The 19,235-nt window shown below is 37.1% G+C and overlaps 1 protein-coding gene across 1 annotated transcript; it reads right to left on the bottom strand.

Annotated features, from left to right (window-relative positions):
* Window positions 1-488: 488 nt before the first annotated feature.
* Window positions 489-16,110, bottom strand: LOC109208734 (V-type proton ATPase subunit a2-like). Its single transcript, XM_019371890.1, has 18 exons — window positions 15,754-16,110; window positions 14,743-14,787; window positions 10,927-11,049; window positions 10,685-10,792; window positions 10,451-10,561; window positions 10,194-10,367; window positions 9,744-9,881; window positions 8,889-8,996; window positions 8,640-8,747; window positions 8,360-8,508; window positions 6,998-7,151; window positions 6,587-6,747; window positions 6,301-6,507; window positions 5,456-5,639; window positions 5,287-5,370; window positions 4,982-5,175; window positions 1,056-1,115; window positions 489-920 (listed from the first exon to the last, which is right to left on the bottom strand). Exons 1-18 carry the CDS (start codon window positions 15,898-15,900, stop codon window positions 716-718), a joined length of 2,460 nt encoding a protein of 819 aa, XP_019227435.1. The 5' UTR covers window positions 15,901-16,110; the 3' UTR covers window positions 489-715.
* Between the last annotated feature and the right edge of the window lie 3,125 nt (window positions 16,111-19,235).

Below are 19,235 nucleotides of genomic sequence, written 5' to 3' on the forward strand. Positions count from 1 at the left end.
GCGGGTTTCATGCAAATACATAGAAGCAGTTTCATGACCATATATTTGCTTTAAGCATCAGGTTCATGCAGTGCTGTTACTGGGTTATAGCTCTGCTGGCTACGCCACTATTCTGTTCGAGGAAAAGCCTTATTGGATGGATCATATTACTACATTTGCAGAGTCCCAATATCTGTTGGTTGATGCCATGATCTCTACATTGTCTCCAGTCCATACCACTAGTCAATGATGGCAAAGACTGCATATTATCCCAGTGGTGTGTAAGCTAAAGATTTTACTACCATACAATTCTCTCTGGAAATAGGTCATTCAGTCATGGTGGACACAAATCTTCAAAGTTTTCTGATTACTGTCCCTGCATCAACTATTTTGTGAATCCTAAATTCCTAAGAACATGACAGTAGAAAAAATTGAAACAATTTTTAAGTGTATTAATCAGTAGAAGAGATATTCTGTCAGAACAGTCATTATATCTTGTCACCACAACAAGAAACAGAAACAACTGACTAATTATAGAAGCAATTAAAGGCCTTCTAATAACGGACTGCTCTTTTATTTGACAACGAACAAATTGCACAACTGCATGAGATACAAAAGGCATTTTCTAACACTCACCTTTTACTGGTGAGAAACCAAGAATGTTCTACATAGCAAGAAAAATATTGAAGCATGTTCTGCCAATGAATCATAGTGTTTACACAACCTCCTATGTCATTTAGTCCTCATCCTCACAAATCAAACCAAACGAGAATGGGCTAAACTTGTACCCATCTCCCTCATAGAACTTGTTCTGGAATTCCACCCAATGAAGACGCAAGGCATGTAGGAATGCACTTAGAGTTTCCATCACCAGTAGCACACCAACAGTAGCAAATATAAATACAACTATGCCGACGACAAGGATGATGATATTATTAAACCTGTAACAAAACACAAGATATACTAAATGTGAATCTCACAGGTCAATGAGACGGTGTCTTATTTTCACCCACACAAAAAAGAAAAGGATAATCTCTACAGTTCAAACTTATGGGAAAATAATAAAAAAAACTTACCCCATTGCAAGAAGCAGAACTTTGTCATAGAACACACTAGACAATTCTGAATGTGCCAAACTGCACAGAAATAGAAAGAGACAAAATTATAAACATTGATAATATGGATAAAATCTTCAATTATGAGCAAGAGACTAAATACAGGTAATATCAGAATCCTCAGATGATAGCAATTTGGGCTAAATATATTCTGCTTCGAATAGGATGATCTCCTATTGACTCATACGCTTTACAGCTAAGCTAAAAATTGAAAGCAAACTGAGAAAAAATGTCAATTTCAGTCAAAACATCTAAAACTTCTATAAGATCAATCACGAATTCACGACATACAAGGCACATCGAACTATCATCAATTAATCAACTACTCCTCAATCCCAAACTAATTGGATCAATTATATAAATCCGCCATACTCATTCTGCTCTATTCGTGCATTTAATTTGTCTTTACAGGAAAATTAAATGTTCCCTAAAACTCACGCTTACCCTACATTAAGATTGGTGACTAAACATACTCCTGTCAAGCACCTAACCAATGCAACTGTAACAACAAATAGCCTTAAACCCAACTAGTCTGTACGGCTTAATCCTTGTTTTCCTTGCAATGTGTATCCTGAGCAGCTTGTCATATAGAATCATCTATTACAAACTTATTTGCTTTACAACAAAAAAATGCTAGCAGACCGAGCTTCTGTCATATCAAATGATTTCCTAAAGGCTGATTTGTTTACAACTAAAACCTGATAGCTAACTGAGATAAATGTCAAAACTCATTGAGATCAAGCCTGCTTGATCAATCCAACCTTCATAAATCAGAGTTTTTTGCAAAGCTGATTCCATAGCTCTTTAAGACATATTGAAACATAAGCATGGTTCAAAATGGAGAGTAAAGCACTTCGCCAAACACGTCCAGAGGATTAAAGATGCCAAGTGTTTTCAGCTTCTCAAAGCATCATAACAAAAGTTGAAGATAGTAATGGAATATGACCTACCAGGAATTTCAGACCATGCTCCAATGTTACTAGCAATGGGAGATGATCAGCTGAGCATCAAAAGTCCATTTAGATTTTTCAATGTACGGACTGAACATAAAGATTTTGAACATATTGTTGAAGACACTTGGAAGCTCATAAAAGACCCATGGCTCATAAGGGGAATATCGAAGAAATTGAAAGCACTCTGGCCCAGATTAAAATTGATGAACAATAGTGAATTCAGAAATGTAACTCAGAAAATAGAAGATGCAAGGAATGAGCTTATGACAATCCAGAACCAAATGCAGCAGAATTATAATGAGGTCATGTAGGAGCAAGAAAGGAGTGCATTACAGAAACTAGAGAAATGGTCAATGGTGGAAGAAAGCATTATGAAGCAGAAAGCAAGAGCTAAATGGATACAGCTGGGAGATGCGAACACAAAGTATTTTTCAGCTGTAATGAAGGAGAGGAACCACAGGAAACAGATAAAGGAACTGACAACTTTGGAAGGAAGGAAGATCAATCAGCCAGGAGAGATTAAAGAAGAGGCCATTAGGTTCTATAAGAGCCTAATGGGAACAACAGCAAGAAGCCTTCCAGCAGTAAACAGAATGGTAATGAAGAAGGGACCAACACTGAGTCAAGAACAGAGGCAAGTATTATGTGCAGAAGTCACAAAACAAGAAGTACATGAGGCTCTGGAAAGCATAGGAGATGACAAGGCCCCAGGAATTGATGGGTATAATGCTGTGTTTTACAAAAAAAACATGGCACATTGTTGGTAAAAAGGTGACTAAGGCAGTGAGGGAGTTCTTTTCAACAGGAAGACTGTATAGAGCTATTAACTGTACAGCCATTACTTTGATCCCCAAAACTGCTAATCCAACAACAATCAAAGAGTACAGGCCTATAGCATGTTGCACAGTGCTTTATAAACTAATCTCCAAGATATTAGCAGCAAGATTACAAAAGGTAATTGATGGTATCATTTGTGAAGCACAGGCTGGGTTTATTCCAAGAAGGAAAACTGGGGACAACATTATAATGGCTTATGAATTAATCAAGGGCTATACAAGGAAGCATGTATCACCAAGATGTATGATAAAAATTGATCTGCGAAAGGCCTATGACTCAGTTGAATGGAGCTACTTGGAACAAAGTATGAATCTGCTGGGATTCCCTGAACAGTTTATAGCTTGGGTGATGGAATGTGTCAAAACTGTGAATTATACTATTATGGTGAATGGAGAGCCAACAAATCCCTTCAATGCTGAAAAGGGACTCAGACAAGGAGACCTATGTCTCCATTTCTATTTGCAATTGCAATGGAATATCTGAGACGAATCCTACAGGAGATGCCAGGGAAGAAACAATACCATTTTCATCCTAGATGTGCAAAGCTGGGAATAACTCATCTATGTTTTGTAGATGATCTATTGATATTTTCCAAAGGTGATATTTCTTCAGTAACTGAAGTACTTAACAGCTTCAATCAATTCTCCAAGGCTTCAGGTTTGCAAGCAAATCTAGGGAAGAGCTCCATTTACTTTGGAGGGCTAACACAACATGATCAGGAAGTGATCCTAAGGCAATTGGGATTTACAAAAGGAGAGCTACCGTTCAAGTATTTGGGAGTTCCCCTATCAACTAAGAAGCTGAAAATAATGCAGTGGCAGCCTCTCATTGAGAAGATTGTGGCAAGAATCACATCATGGACAGCAAAAAAACTGTCCTATGCAGGAAGAAGCCAACTGATAAATAGTGTATTGTTTGGTGTGCAATCCTACTGGGCTCAACTATTTATTCTACCAGCAAAGGTGATGAAGGCAGTGGAAGGTTTTTGTAGGAGCTATCTATGAACAGGCAACAATGTCATAACAAAGAGAGCATTGATCAATTGGGAGAGAGTTTGCTTCCCTAAGAGTAGTGGAGGCTGGAATTTAATAAACTTAAAGAGTCTGGAAAAAAGCTGCTATTATAAAGCTATACTGGGATCTGGCAAGAAAAGAAGACAAGATGTGGATAAGGTGGATACATGCATATTACATAAAAGGGCAGCAATTAGAGTGCTTAGCAGTACCAAAGCAAGCTAGCTGGATGGTGAGGAAAATTATAGAGACAGAACATTCTAGCACCAGAAAGTATACCTATCTGCAGAAACAAGAGCGTCATTAAGCAAATATATCTTCACTTGCTGGGAGACCAACCTAGAGTACAATGGAAATGTTTGATGTTTGGGAATGCTGGAAGGCCAAAAGCAAGATTTACTCTCTGGTTACAAATGCAGAACAGATTACTAACAGCAGATAGATTGAGCAAATGGGGCATGGAGATTGAAACCAAGTGCAGTTTATGTCTGAAAGCTGAAGAAACTAGAGATCATCTATTTGTAGATTGTGAGTATATGAAGGCAGTGCTGGACAGGATTATGAGCCGGACACATAACCAAAGCATAGCAGCAAGGAATTGGGAGCAACATGTGCAGGAAGTGATCAAAAGAGCTAAAGGCAAATCAAAGGAAGCTCAACTATTCAAGATGCTATATACAGAATAGTGCACCATATATGGATAGAGAGAAACAGAAGAATTTTTGAGAAGATAAGTGTGGGATGGGAGAGAATAGCCAAGGAGATAGCATGTGTTTGTTGTGTGCGAGCTCCTCCTAGAATAGCGGAAATAGTTTATAGTTATAGATACTAAAAATAGAAAACTAGGATGAGAAGGAGATTATTGTAAATAGGATAGTTAGCTGAGTTAGCTAGCTATGGCCCTTTGTACAACTTTTACTGGTGATTAATAAAAAAAAGTTAGTTACCAAAAAAAAAGCTGAAGATATTTCATGTAACCATTCTGGTTTAGCACCTTTAAAGCATGCACAAATGTTCCTAACACAAATAGGAGCAGATATCCACTTGATATCTGTGTTCGGGGTTCAAGCTGCTAGATACGCACCTGAGGGCCCACAGACGCAGGTATGAAGCTGTATTAGAGACAGCTCCAAGTACAAATTCTATGGTATGTATGAGTTGATGTACAAAAACTTCACTGAACTCAAATTCTTCATGTCCATGTGAATGATCGTGTGTCTCCAACTCAAAAGAGTCATCAGTGCTGTCAAGCATTGCATATAATTGACCTCGATGCCTCTGGAAATTCATGATGTGACAATGACTAAAAGTTAATGCAAGAAGAAGAGTAACACTAGAGCAAACAAGTACCACTAAAAATTTGGCTGCACTTATTGAGTTTAGACATACTTCCTCATGTTGCTTCTTTAGAAGAAATGGCTTAGGAAATAGCATCCATGGAACGGCAACAAGTGCAAGTGATACTAGCAAAAGCTGGATCAGAAGAGAGGATAACAGATGTTAGAGATGGCGACTTCTGTAGCATGTTAGATGTTGATTTAAAGAAGAAAAATGAAACCTGGAGGTATTTTTGCCCAATAAAAAGCTGGTTCTCGCCCAAATCATCAGTAGGGCTTAGAAACATGTATATCATTACATGGTACAGATCAGCTTGAGAACCAGTGCACCATTTGACAATAATAAGAAGTGACAGATAGCCAAAGAGGCTGTTCAGGAATATCATCTGGGGGACAAACTGATGCCTGAAAAGAACATGTTAATAAATTTGATAGCAGAGTGGCTTGCTAAATTCTAATAGCACATGAATACTCTACACAAACTCAAGGTTAGAGATCATCAAGAAATGAAAAGGTTGATGCAAGAGAAGGAAAATGCTGTTTATAAGTGTTAAATGAATTAAGTCCTGACAAACAACCAAGGAAATAGGCAACAATGTTATCAAAGGCGAAAAGCGCAAAAAAGCTCTAAGGCCCGTTGGGGCTTTAAGCGCAAAGCGCAAATAAAGTGTGGGCTTTAATGAAAAAAAGCGCAACTGGAGAAAAAGCAAAAAATGTATATGTAGTCCAAGACCAACAATTATAAGCATGAATAACAAATATATGGACAAAAAAATTGAAGAAAAAATAACGATAAAGTGAAATATCAATTATCCAGTGTTGCATTGTTGCATTTTCAGGATTACACTCATTGGCAAGGAAAAATATGCCCGAGAGCCTTGAGGGGGCACTAAAGCGCCCGCAAAGCGAGGCGAAGCGCTCAACATGTTTTGAACCTCGCTTTAGGGCTTAAGCGCGCTATAAGCGCGCCTTTGACAACAGTGATAGGCAAGTAATCTTGGTCGGTAATACTTTACCTTATCTCCAAAAAAACAAAAAAAAAAAAGAGGCAAGTAATCTGGCTTACCAGACATTCACGTCATTTTTAAAGAACTTCCCATTGAAATAGCTTAGAATGATTCCTAGATTCATCTGAGCAACACCTAGTAGAATTGACATCTTCATCTTCAAAGAATTCAGAAATGGTAATTCGCTGCGGGTACCATGCCACTTCGGATCCACACCAAATGGATAGGCATTGCGGACCTTAATTAAACCTATTGTAGTGGCATCCCTTCAACAAAATTAACTAGTTCAACGACTGGAGAAACTAAGAAAACAGAGAGAACCCGAACAACTACTTCAGCACCTACCTGCAGGAAAGGTCGCGACAACCGTAAGCTGAACGTCCAAATATTTCAAAGGGAACAGAGAAGAATTCATTATATATGAATCCTGTATATATTGAAAACAGAGCCATCATCATAATAACGTAGCGACCGCCAAAAGTCATCTCCATGATGTCCCCAAGCTTCTGTTATGACAAATCAAATTGAATGAGCATATAATTCTCATAAAATTTATGAACTGATAAACAAATTTATAGAACATGATATCTCAGTGATGCCAAATTAACCATGCACAGCTAGCTCTTTATTTTCTCTGCAAAACATGATTTAGCAATATATTTAAAAATCAAACAGGGTACACATAGGGACTGAGAACAGTAAAGAAATATGCAGAGAACAGTTGGATACTATTTAGAAAATAGGTTCAGCACTGACCTGACTAGACAGCTTCTTCTCCCGTAAGATGAAGTATAATGTTGCAAGAAGCAAGCATATACCATGGCCCCAGTCTCCAAACATGACAGCAAAGAGGAACGGGAAAGTTACTATTGTGAAAACACCAGGGTTTACTTCCTGATATTTTGCGACCCTGTAATGAACTAAAGATCAGAGGATCTCTACGGAAATGAAGATATCACAAGTACTCCAGTCAAATAGATAGTAAGAAGGCAAAATATTGATCTGCAGGAGATCAAGAACAACCTTCTCTCATGGTCATGGTCATAAAGATGAAGAATCAAGTTGCTAGAGCAAGTAATGTTGAAAATTGGAAGTCAAAACGTATGACGGTCTGTCATATGGATAAGCAATTAGAGGAAACCAGCTAACTATTCATTTTTTAAGAAACATAATTCTGAGTGTCTAAATCTCAATATGTTAAATCAGAAAAGACTAGGAGAAAAAGAAGTTTCATCTATAGACAGAAGGAAAGAAGTTAGTGGGATGAGGGGGAATGTCAAACTGAGCAATAAGTTCTTTTCGTCAACAGATGGGGAGAGGAGAACGCAGGAAATGAAATGGAGAAGCCAAATTCTTTTGAAGGTGAATGGCTACACTATCAGAGCTCACATATTGTTTTTTGACCCATCATTCCTTCATATTTATCCTTATATGGGCACATTGAATATTAGGGTTCGTTGTTCTGTAATGAGCAGATTTAAATGTCTGAAAATCAACCTATATCGAACTATCTGCTTCAAGATACATTTACAATCATTGTATTCAGACCTTGATTAGCTTGTAGTGTTGAATTCTTGAGGGACTCCAGTGCTTTGAGGTTGATTCAGATTTTGTATAATACAAGAGTCATCGCAATGATATTTTTTGATAATGAGTCATCCCAATGATATAAAGTAGGCACTTTGTGTATCTCAAAATTATCGTCTCAAAAGTATCCCAATGATATAAAGTAGGCACTTTCTGACGCCATACTGAGTACATCAAGCACCATTTGGAGGAAATGAATTTTGCAGAATCTTAGTCAGCACAAGCAACAAGAAAGATCAACTGTTTTGAGACTGAGCATCACAACCCAAAGTTCGAGTAAGAAAATGTACTTTGATGACGGGATGTTCCTACTTTTGTTTATTCATTTTGGTTGTTTTTCTCCTAAGGATGAGTATTCATTTTGATGTTAATCATGTATGTGGTCTGTCCTTTCAGGGATAGGGGTAAGGCTGCGTACATCTTACCCTCCCCAGACCCCACTTGTGGGAAACTACTGGGTTTGTTGTTGTTGTTGTCGTTGTTGTTGGTCTGTCAATCAGGATAACTATCAAACAAATCACTATTACTCACCCATATGCATCAACAATATCCTGGAAGGCAGATGTAAATTTGTTTGTACGGAAATATGTAGGTGGCAATTCTGTGGTATGCAACACCTGGAATATGGCCCCAACTTGTGAGTTGCTATCCAAAGTTGCTCGATGCAATTGATTCTGTATCTGCAGACGTCCAAAGAAAGTATGTTAACATTAATAATTACATAATGGAGGACCAAACACGAAAATGAACCATATCAGGAGGAGGTGGAGGGGGGGGGGGGGGGGGGGTTTAGGGTTGATTTGCATTGCACCTGGCTGGTCGCATAAACTGGACACCAACCCTTGCCCACTAGGCACTTCTTTGTCACATCAATACTGAGCATATTTAGTGTATGGTAAATAAACTTCTCCTTTTTCACCTTCACAAGTAGAAAGGGATGCAATTCAGAGACAATGTAACTCTTGTACAGGTGTCCAACCGACAAATTTGACCACTTGAATAATAAAAATTGTGGTTCCATGAAACTACTAGATGGCTAAGATGAAACATAAAAACTAACCAGAAGGTTCCATTGGTCAAACTCATAGCCAATGGTCTGTAAGAGATTTGCCCGGTGTAGCTGTCCGACGTCTACAGTGGTCTTCAGCTCTGAAAGTTTTCCAGATACCTATGAGTCAAAATAGGGAAACAACTTGGTAAAATTTATACAGAAATACCAAGATAAATACCTTTGACAAAGAGTCGCTGCACACCTGGAGTAATATGTTATGGTAGTACCCCAAAGAAGTTTTTCAAATGAATATTATTAAGAAAAAAATGTTAACTGGGTAGAAATAGAGAATACATGGGTCATTGCCTCAACTTGCATCGACAGTAGCTGAAATGATTTTCTGTTAGGTTACAGGCCTTAAAGCAGACTTACAGGTTGGCAAGGGCGAGGAATAGCCTTTTCTAGATTAAGGATAACTGGATACGTAAAGGAATAACTTTTTGAATTGTGGAACAAAAGATCAGATATTGATAGGGTGGGAATACTTTTTTAACAGATATCATAAATCCAAATGGATTTTAATCCAGTTGAGTTTAAATTCATGATATCTTTCATCAAAGGCATACAAAAATTCAATGAGATAAATCTGATGGAAATAACCTCCTAATATTCAGGGAGATTAAGGCATAAAAACTGAAACTAAAATGATATTTGGTACTTTTAGATATTGTAGAAAGGAGATAATCATAGAAGCAGAGTGACACTTATATAAGAAAGAACCCCTTTTTCGGGGGGATAAAATATAACCAAGAACTGTTTTAAGAGTTTGCTAATTGGCAAACTGCAACAATCATATGGTTATATTGAAGTCCATTCACTGCAAACATACATAACTAAACCCAAAAAGTGATATTTGCGGCATACCTCTGTTATCATCTCATACTGTTTGCCAATGTCATCAGTGAATGGATACCGATTTGCTCCAAATGCATCGCAAATTTTTAATATCTTGTTCTTCGCCCTTTCTCCAGAGTAAAAGATAACAAACACGTTTTTTTCGACCTAAAAATAAAAATTAATAAGCTCAGAGCACTTCAGGCATATGATTATCATGGATTTCATGAAGTACATCCAACAAGGAAGATGGGTATCAGGTAAACAATAAGGGTATCTTTATATCCTTTCTCCTCCAAGGAGGATTTGGGAGTTAACTTTATACTTCAAACTTTATAACACTTTTATCTTCTAAAACGAAATAGTTGTAAATGAAAACAACGAAACGCCAAATCTAAGCATCCAATTCCGAAAGCACAATAACTTTAAGCATCATATGAGCCCCTTCCCATTTTCAATAAGTGAAGTACTGGAGTAAACCTTTGTGCCTGACACCGGATCTGTTACAGGATTTTCCACAACCACTTGCTTTAAAAATACATTTCCTCTGGTTGCACGAAAAAGAAACCTTTCAAAAGCCATAGATTTTTCTCTAGCAACAAGCCCACTGACAAATCCCAGCTTAACTTGCTTTGACGGATCTGCAAAGGCTTCCTGTACAAAAGCAAACAAAGCATATCAATTTACAACTACTATAGCTCTAGCAGAAAAATACAACCGGGCCAATATAACAGTACCTGCTCTAACAATAGAGGACTATCAATCGATCTCTCGCCATGTGCATGCTCCTCCAGTTCTTTCTGTTGAGCAGTAGCACTGTTTTGAGCTGAATGGAAAAACTCGCCAGCCTGAAGTAACAATAACAGCTTGTATTTAAACATCGTCATTATCAAAGAGCATAACGCTAGCCAAGCAGATAATATGTGCCTGATAGTTCCACGGCGGAGGTACTTAGCATCAACATGCCTCACCTTCTGCAGAACAAGCTTATACTCGAGAAGCTCATTATAAGAACGTTGAAGCTTTTCAGTGTTAGTATTCATCTCTGCTAGTTCAGCTTCGAGTTCTCCAAGTTTGACCTTCCAATCCCCAAAATTTGTTAAACATGCCAACAATCAGAATTATGTTGACGGTGTAATAAAAATGAAATAATGAAGATTAGCATTCCATGGTAAGACTAAGGCTTAAATCCAAGAAGATGAAATAAGCAAACCTCCAATTCATCCAGATTAATATTTGAGCCCATTGGTGTCCTTGTTGAAGGAGTAAATCCTGCCTTTGTCATTTGTTCCTTCAAAAAGCGAAGTTTACGTGCCATTTCTCCACATCTTTTAATCTATAGAAGTAAATACATACATAAGTTAAATGTGAATATGTAAACAGAAAGTGAATAGTATTGGTGCAAAGTTTATCTGAACCATGATGCTAGTGGTACTCAGACTTATATGAACTGAGTAGAGCATGTTTAGAAAATTGAATGTTTCAAATTGATGAAGTAGAAAGGCAGTGCTGATGAAAAGTCTGGTCAGTTTGAACTACTTCATTTAGACATTCAGATATTACACAGTGAATCACAGAAAGAGGAAGAGCACATACAATTTATCTTTAACTCCAATATGATAAAGAAGAGAAAGGCCATCTTTGTCACGCTGTTGCTTCAATGTATTCTGCTAACATACCAACCAAATGAACTTGTTCTGCTTTTACCATGTTAATGTATTTACTACTTAGGGGTCATTTGGTTTGTGGACAAAATTATACTCGGAGTATAATGCATGCATTTTATTACTGGGATAAATAATCTCTGGATAATTTAGTACTAGTGTTTTGTTGTTTCTTTTTTACAAGGTAGTGTTTTTTTTTTTTAAGTATTAGTGTTTTGTTTGGTTCATTGAATTAAAAACAAAATATATGGTGTATAATCTAAAACATGTGTTTGATTTGAAATTGGATAACTTGGATAAACTTTCCTACTAATTTTAACCTTGGCCTTCATAAAGGACTTTGGAAGAACAACCTTGGGGAAAGTCGGAAAAAGCCTCTTTTTAGTTTGGTTGTTTTATCCAAGGATTAGCTAATCCTAGTATTATTAATCCACGTTGAATGTGGTAAAAAATAACAATCCCGGGATTACTTATCATGAAATCCAGGGGCGTACGCAGGCTTTTTCGCAAGCGGTGTCGATATTTAAAGAAGTGAACAACAACAACAACACCCCTGTATAATCCCACTAGTGGGATCTGGGGAGAGTAGTGTGTACGCAGACCTTACCCCTACCCTGGGGTAGAGAGGCTGTTTCCAATAGACTCTCTGCATCCCTCCATCCAAGAACTCCCCACCTTGCTCTTGGGGTGACTCGAACTCACAACCTCTTGGTTGGAAGTGGAGGGTGCTCACCACCAGAGCAACCCACCTTGTTGAACACTTGAACAAATATAATAACAACTCCATATTAAAAACATATTCAAATTATAATAATAAAACACAATATAACTACACCACTATAACTTTCCTCGACGAGTTCACTTTTTGAAATATTTTCATAAAACTTCAATGTAGTACTAAATATATTTTTTAGTTAAGGCATCACACAACCACCAAATTTAAATAAGTTTCAAGGAACTTAAAATAATTCATTCATAGTGTAGACATGGTTCGACCCCATTGATCCTTTCTTCCAAGTTAGATGAACTTTGAGATGTTAAACTTCCTATTGATCCTTTCTTCCAATTTAGATGAAATTTGAGATGTTAAACTTTATTTTGAAAGCTTAAAAGGTGCTTTAGGAAAATATTTGCACACTGAAACTAAAGTTAAATTACAAATATATATATTACTTAAAATAATTTCACGAACTCAACTCATAAAGAGCAATAATGTAATATAATATTAGAAGGCTTTGAGCTCTAAAAACACGAAAATACAATTACTGAGAATCGAACACGTAACCTCCACTCAAAATTCAGTTGCTTAACCATTGGACCAAGGAACGCTTCTTGGCAAGTGTTGTCATTTCTTTGGATACTTAACTTATTTCCAATATTATATATTTAATAAAAATGTATATTTGAGAAAAAAAATTCGATGAAACGTTGTAGGATGACACCGCTTACACTAGGGTACGTCCACCCCTGCTGAAATCATAAATTCCAACCAAATACAGGATACAATAGTCCCACATTTTTATCCTGGGTTATTTTTATTTTCTTTATCCCTGATACCAAACGACCCTGGAAAAAGGATGTCATCCAGTGCATTGGTTGATAATAGGCCTCAGTAGAAGATGTTTCTTTATATAAGGAAAACATTATTATGCAAATTCGAGCCAAAAAGATCCTCACTTCAGATCATTTGCAGAATTCATTCAACACCAACGTGCCATAATGACTCTTATGCCCCACTAGAAGGCGCTAACCCAGAAACAAGCAAGAGACTGGGAGACCCTACCAATCAAATCACTAAAAGCAAGGGACAAAGTGCTTCACTTCCCACCAAAATTTCCACTACATTCTTTATGTTCATATATATATATATATATATATAGTGCTAATGTATGCGTCAATTCTGTAGAGATGAATAAAATGGAAGATAAAAAACCAAATGGCTCAACTAGTCTTGTTTGCCTACGTAAACTCGAGTGCCAACATAGCAAATGTTGCCATAGGAGAAGTGGCCTTAAGCGTGAAGCAAAGTTAAAGAACGGTTAAGTGAAAAAGGCACAAAATGAAGAAAGAAAATTATATTTTACAAGAAAAATAATAGCATAATTGAAAAGTGTTGGGCGGGCTTGAGTACATATATGAAGTAAAAGCTATGTCTACCCAGTTCAAAATCCATCCATCTTTGATTCTAGTATAAAGATGTAAGTAACCTTGGACAACCTGGTGCACAAGGAATTCCGCATTCAAGCAGGGTGTGAGGAAGAGCAACACCCCAAGGGGTGTGATGTACACAACCAATCCTAGTGCAAGAATTAGTGGTTGCTTCCACGACTCAAGCCCGTGACCTATAGTTCACACAGAGACAACTTTACCGTTGCTCCAAATCTTCCTTTCATGTAGTTAAGCTTACAATTCAAATTTAGTATCTAGGTTTATTATAAAACACCAAAAACGACGCCCCGATCCCAAACAAGTTGGTGAATCTTCACTGAGCACGTTGCTTCATTACAACTCATCTCATGCCAATATTATGCAAATACAAATAAACAGTTTAATATATATGTTCTAAACCTAAAAATCTCTAAAAGGCTAAACAACTTATAGGGAGATATAAGGACCTACAGTAAAAGTGCTAACACCTTAAGCATATTCTCAACTAATATGTATTGCCTATATAGATCTTCTTCCCGTGTGCCATATCTTTTGCTAAATCTGCATGGATCCCTAGAAATTATAGGTCCTTCGAGACAACTTCCTTCCATGTGATGTATTTAGATTTATTATAGCAGTAAAATTTTAAGTTCTTATTCCTATCTCTTACAATTAATATAAAGTTTTGACAATTTTTTCGGTACACATCGCCCTTTACAAGTTTACTTTAAGTCCATTGCTTTCCAAGAGTTCTTCAATCATGCCAAATATTTATACGCTAGTAAAAAATGTAGAGAACTTCTAACAGTTTTTACTTTAATTTTTCTTTTTTAGATAAGCTTTAATTGAGAAACATGACCAATGATGATTCGTATTACCAGCCCCAAACTGCTTGGGATTGAGGAGTTAGTTGCTTTTGTTATTCTGTCGCTTTCTACAAGATAAAACTCAGCCACATAAATTGACGTAAATTCTTTACAATACAGTTGGTCTGGCTAGTTTTTTTTTAAATATTATGCCTTAGCATCTTCACTGAAGTGCAGCCGAAGCGAAGCGAATTGCTTAACATACATCAACAGTAGTACAAGTTGATAAAGACACACTGAAATGGAAGTATAGAAACACTTCTATGGACAACCAAAATCTAATTAAACTTATTCAATTTCAAGACATAACAGAATTTAAAAGAAGAAGATAACAAGAATGATAAAACAAACCTGGATTGCATATGTCCTCTGGAATGGGCTCTTTTCCACATTAAGCTGCAAAGAAAGCATTACAAGGGGAACAAATCATTCTTTAGATCTAAGATTTTTAAGCAACAGACAGACCTAGAGAGAGAGACTAGTGCATAATTAAGAAACATAAAATTCCATGAGAATTGATCATCATAAATCCAAGATCGTCTTATAAAGAAAGAAGAAAGAAAGCAAAACCCCTTGGAAAACGGAACTCATACAGTCATAAATTGTTCCTCCAGGATAAGCAGATAGGAAAAGACAGGCTTAGAATATAAAGAGCATAGTCACACTGTATTGCAGTAAGGAATTGAAGCTGGCAATAGGCTGATACCTGTAAGAAAACTTGAAGGTATGCAAAGATGACAATGCTTTCACAGGTGAAAGCATATGCTATTTTTTCCCAACAAAATTTCGAAATTACACTAAGGAAGAAAAAAAGGAATCTTTCCGCAACCAACACTACAGAAATTGCATTCAGAAAGAAACCAATTTGCCTACTAAGAATCCTTAAAGAGTAACTCCTTCTATTTCAAAGGTCACTTTTTGGGGAATCACAATTCACACATTCTTTGCTAGACTATAAATTATCATACATCTTTTTCAATACTTTCAATAACAAAAGAAAATGAACTTGAACTACTGATATGTAATTTTTGAAAACCTAAATTTTGTTCTAATAATTAAGCAACTGATGTCTAAATTAAATACTGAAAATGAGATGATTTGAGGTATCAGTATGAAAAATCCCGTATCGAGCACAGCCTTTCAGCTATGAAAAATGTTGTAATATCTAAGAAAAAAGGAATGATCAAAATCAAAGTTACTGTACAATACATGAAATACGTAAAATCAAACGCGTATCCAGCTCTTCATTCAGCTACAGAACATACAGGAAAATCGAATAACCCAAACAAATAATCAAATATGTAGGGATATAGGTACATTACATATTCATATATGAACCAAATGTGTTTGCTTAATGCTTACGTCTTTGAATTGGAAGAGACCGAGATCTCCGAGGTAAGAAATTGTACGATGAGCGGATTCCATCGGGATGATCAATTGCACCAATTGCATTGGTTCCGATCGTAGCAGATCCATAGTCGGACAACATCCTTCTCCTCCGACTACCATTGTTTGATTTTCTTAAAATTGTTAAGTATTATATGCAAATGTAAATTTATCAAACATATAATGCCGTTTGTTTTCTCAATCCCTCCGACGAAATTACTGTCGGCGGGAATTCCGCCGGACGATCTATTTCCGATTTTAGCTTTCACCGGTAGTCTTTCGGTACGTTATAAAGTCGTAGTGTCAACGAAAATTGTCTGAGATCTTGCATCTTCCAAAACCGTATAAATAAGAACTTCCAAACGACGCCGTCCTAATACCGCGTTCAAAATTTCCGTTGTTTTTTCTTTACTTCGTACATTTATTTCAGGCATAGGGTGTGCCAGTTTTTGTTTTTAGGTCATTCTTTAAACTTTGTCCTCTTTTTTAAAAGTTTTGCCAATATAGTAGGCGTTTGGACATGAATTTCAAATTTTTTTTTAAAATTTGGAATTTCACTAAAATTTGAATGAAGATGAAGTTGTGTTTGGTTATAATTTTTGCAATATATTTGAATATCTTTTTTTTCAAAATCATGAAACATGATTTATACCCCACAACTTGTAAAAATATCAAAATCACCCCAACTTGATTATCCTACTTGAAATAAACAATCAAAATGCTATTGTTTAACTGTTATCATATTCTGCTTTACTGCAATACACATAAGATGCAAAATCAACTAGGACTGATGTTCCACCATCAGTCGCCAAAGATGTATCTGCCAAAGATGAAAAACTGATGGGGTCATTTTATAAATTTTAAAAATATAGGGTAAATTGGTAAAACTAAAAACTAGCAAGTTCCCAGTTTCAATTGAAAAAGTGGTGAGAACCAGTTTTTCAAATTTGAAAATGGATTTTCAAGTGAAAAAGGAAAAATTGGTAAGAAGGGGATAACCAAACATTGTTTTAAAAAAAAATTGAAAAAAAGGAAAAATTTGTATGTCCAAACGGGCTCATAGACTCAATAAGTGACTACCGCTCCATCTCTACTCTTCTTTTCCTCCTCCTTCCGCTCCTCCTCATCTCCGCCTCTTTTTTCTTTTCTTTTTTCTCGTCTGAAGTTTTCTCCTTTTCTCTTCATACTCCTAATATTTATGTGTGTTCATGGCCTTGAGAGAAAGAAAAAGGTGAGTTTTATAGCTGATAGAGAACAACAACAACAACAACAACAACAACAACAACCCAGTAAAATCCTACTAGTGGGGTTTGGGGAGGGTAGTGTGTACGCAAACCTTACCCCTACCCAGAAGGGGTTGAGAGGCTGTTTCCGAAAGACCCTCAATTATAGAGAACAAAAAAAGAAATAGGAGCAGCAGGCAACATATGTTCTACCCAATTACGGAAGTCTGGAAGTTCACCAAAGACTTCCATGACTTCTTAAGAAAAATACATGAGACAGTTAGAATTCTAAGAAAGAAGCGAAAGAGGATAGCAAAAGGCAAAAGTAAAAGAAAATACTTACATGCAAAATTTCACTTTTCGGGAAAAGAAATATTTTCTTCTCCCACCAACTCACGAGTTGGGACAACAATAAACTGAGCATACCAGCATCGATCATTATCATCCTTAGGACCAACCAAGACACGTTTACTCCTAGCTGCAAGTGTAAAAACACCCGCGCAAAAGCGCTTCGGTAAATATAAATGAAGGAGATGTTTAAAAGTGAAAGGGGCAGAAACTAAACTCGACAAATAGCGAAGGCATGCTACTGTGCTCCACATTATCGGGCCTATCTGCCCGAGGCAAACATTGAAGTAGCGGCAAAATTCTAGAATAACTGGGCTATTGGAGGTTTAAATGCTAGGGTAAAAGGATCGGTGTTGATGAACAAATAACCTTCACGGTAAGTGGTCATGCGGTCATCAACACCAGGAGCTATGATCAGGAAATCAGGTTTCCAATTACACTCTTTACGTATAAGAGGAGTAAGACCAGCTTTTATAAGGGAGGAATAGCGGTCTACAGGGTTGAGTGCTGCTATGGAAGTAACTTCATTATTCCACGCCTAACAGTTGGGAACAAAAGAAAATTCTTGGGGAACAATTTCCGAAACTAGGGTTTTTGTGTCACGACCCTAGTTCTCCATCCGTCGTGAAGGCACCTAGTCTCTACGACTAGGTAAGCCTAACATTTTGCTAAAAGAGGAACGAAAACATAATAACTATCAACTAATAAGGAAACTTAAACAAGGAAATGCGATGTCGCTCGGCATATACAATAATCACTCCCGAACAGTACATAAACTCTCCCAAAACCCGAAATGTCATAAGTCACAAGCTAAAGAAACACGCAGTACTCCCATACTCAAAAGTCTAATACAAGAAGTCTTTAACTTGAAGAAGAGTCGATAGAGACACCCAAGTCTGCGGACGCGGTAGATATACCTAAAAGTCTCTACAATAGTCTCGCCTCACTTGTAATGCAACTGATGTGAGGTACCTGGATCTGCACACGAAAAACATGTGCAGGAAAGGGCATGAGTACACTACAGCGATACCTAGTAAGTGCCAAGCCTAACCTCGGTCGAGTAGCACGAGATCAGGCCAGGGCCCTACTGGTATATATATAATAAAATATAATAGAATAAGATATTGTAGTAAGAATAAGTACAGAAATTTAACAAGAATGTAAGCATAGAAGAACAACAGCTCAAACGCAGAGATATCAACAGGGGATCTACCGGGATACCGTTCCGTAGTCCCAAACGTAAATGTGTAAGGGGATCTACCGGAATACCGTTCCTTAGTCCCAAACGTAAATGTGTAGGGGAATCTACCGGGATACTGTCCCATAGTCCGAAAGTAAATATGCAGGGGGATCTACCGGGATACCGTCCCATAGTCCCAAAGTAAATATGTAGGGGGATCTACCGAGATACCGTCCCACAGTCCCAAAGCAAATATGCAGGGTGATCTACCGGAATACCGTTCCATAGTCCCGAAGTGAATATGTAGCTCAACCAACAGAAATAACAGTTACAACAAGAAAACTAAAATTTAGGCTAAGTACGTGTCAAGGAAGAACATGATATTCACTAAACATGATACATAGAGTTCAAATAGGCAGTCAAGGCAGTTAAGGCACGTAGGCATGCTTTTCTAAACCTAACAGGATAACTACATAGGCTAGTGTAGCTCAATTTAAGAAAAACAGATATTTTACTTAATGAGAACGGGGGGTTTTTCAATAATTAGCCCACGTACGCACTCGTCACCTCACGTACACGGCGCTCAAATATCAAACAGTATCAAATCCTAAGGGGAGTCCCCCCACACAAGGTTGGGCAAGCCACTTACCTCGAACCAAGGTCAAATCAATCTAAAATCACACTCTTGCCACGAGTATCCAACTCCG

Source organism: Nicotiana attenuata, unplaced genomic scaffold, assembly GCF_001879085.1.
Source record: "Nicotiana attenuata strain UT unplaced genomic scaffold, NIATTr2, whole genome shotgun sequence".
Taxonomy (NCBI): domain Eukaryota; kingdom Viridiplantae; phylum Streptophyta; class Magnoliopsida; order Solanales; family Solanaceae; genus Nicotiana; species Nicotiana attenuata.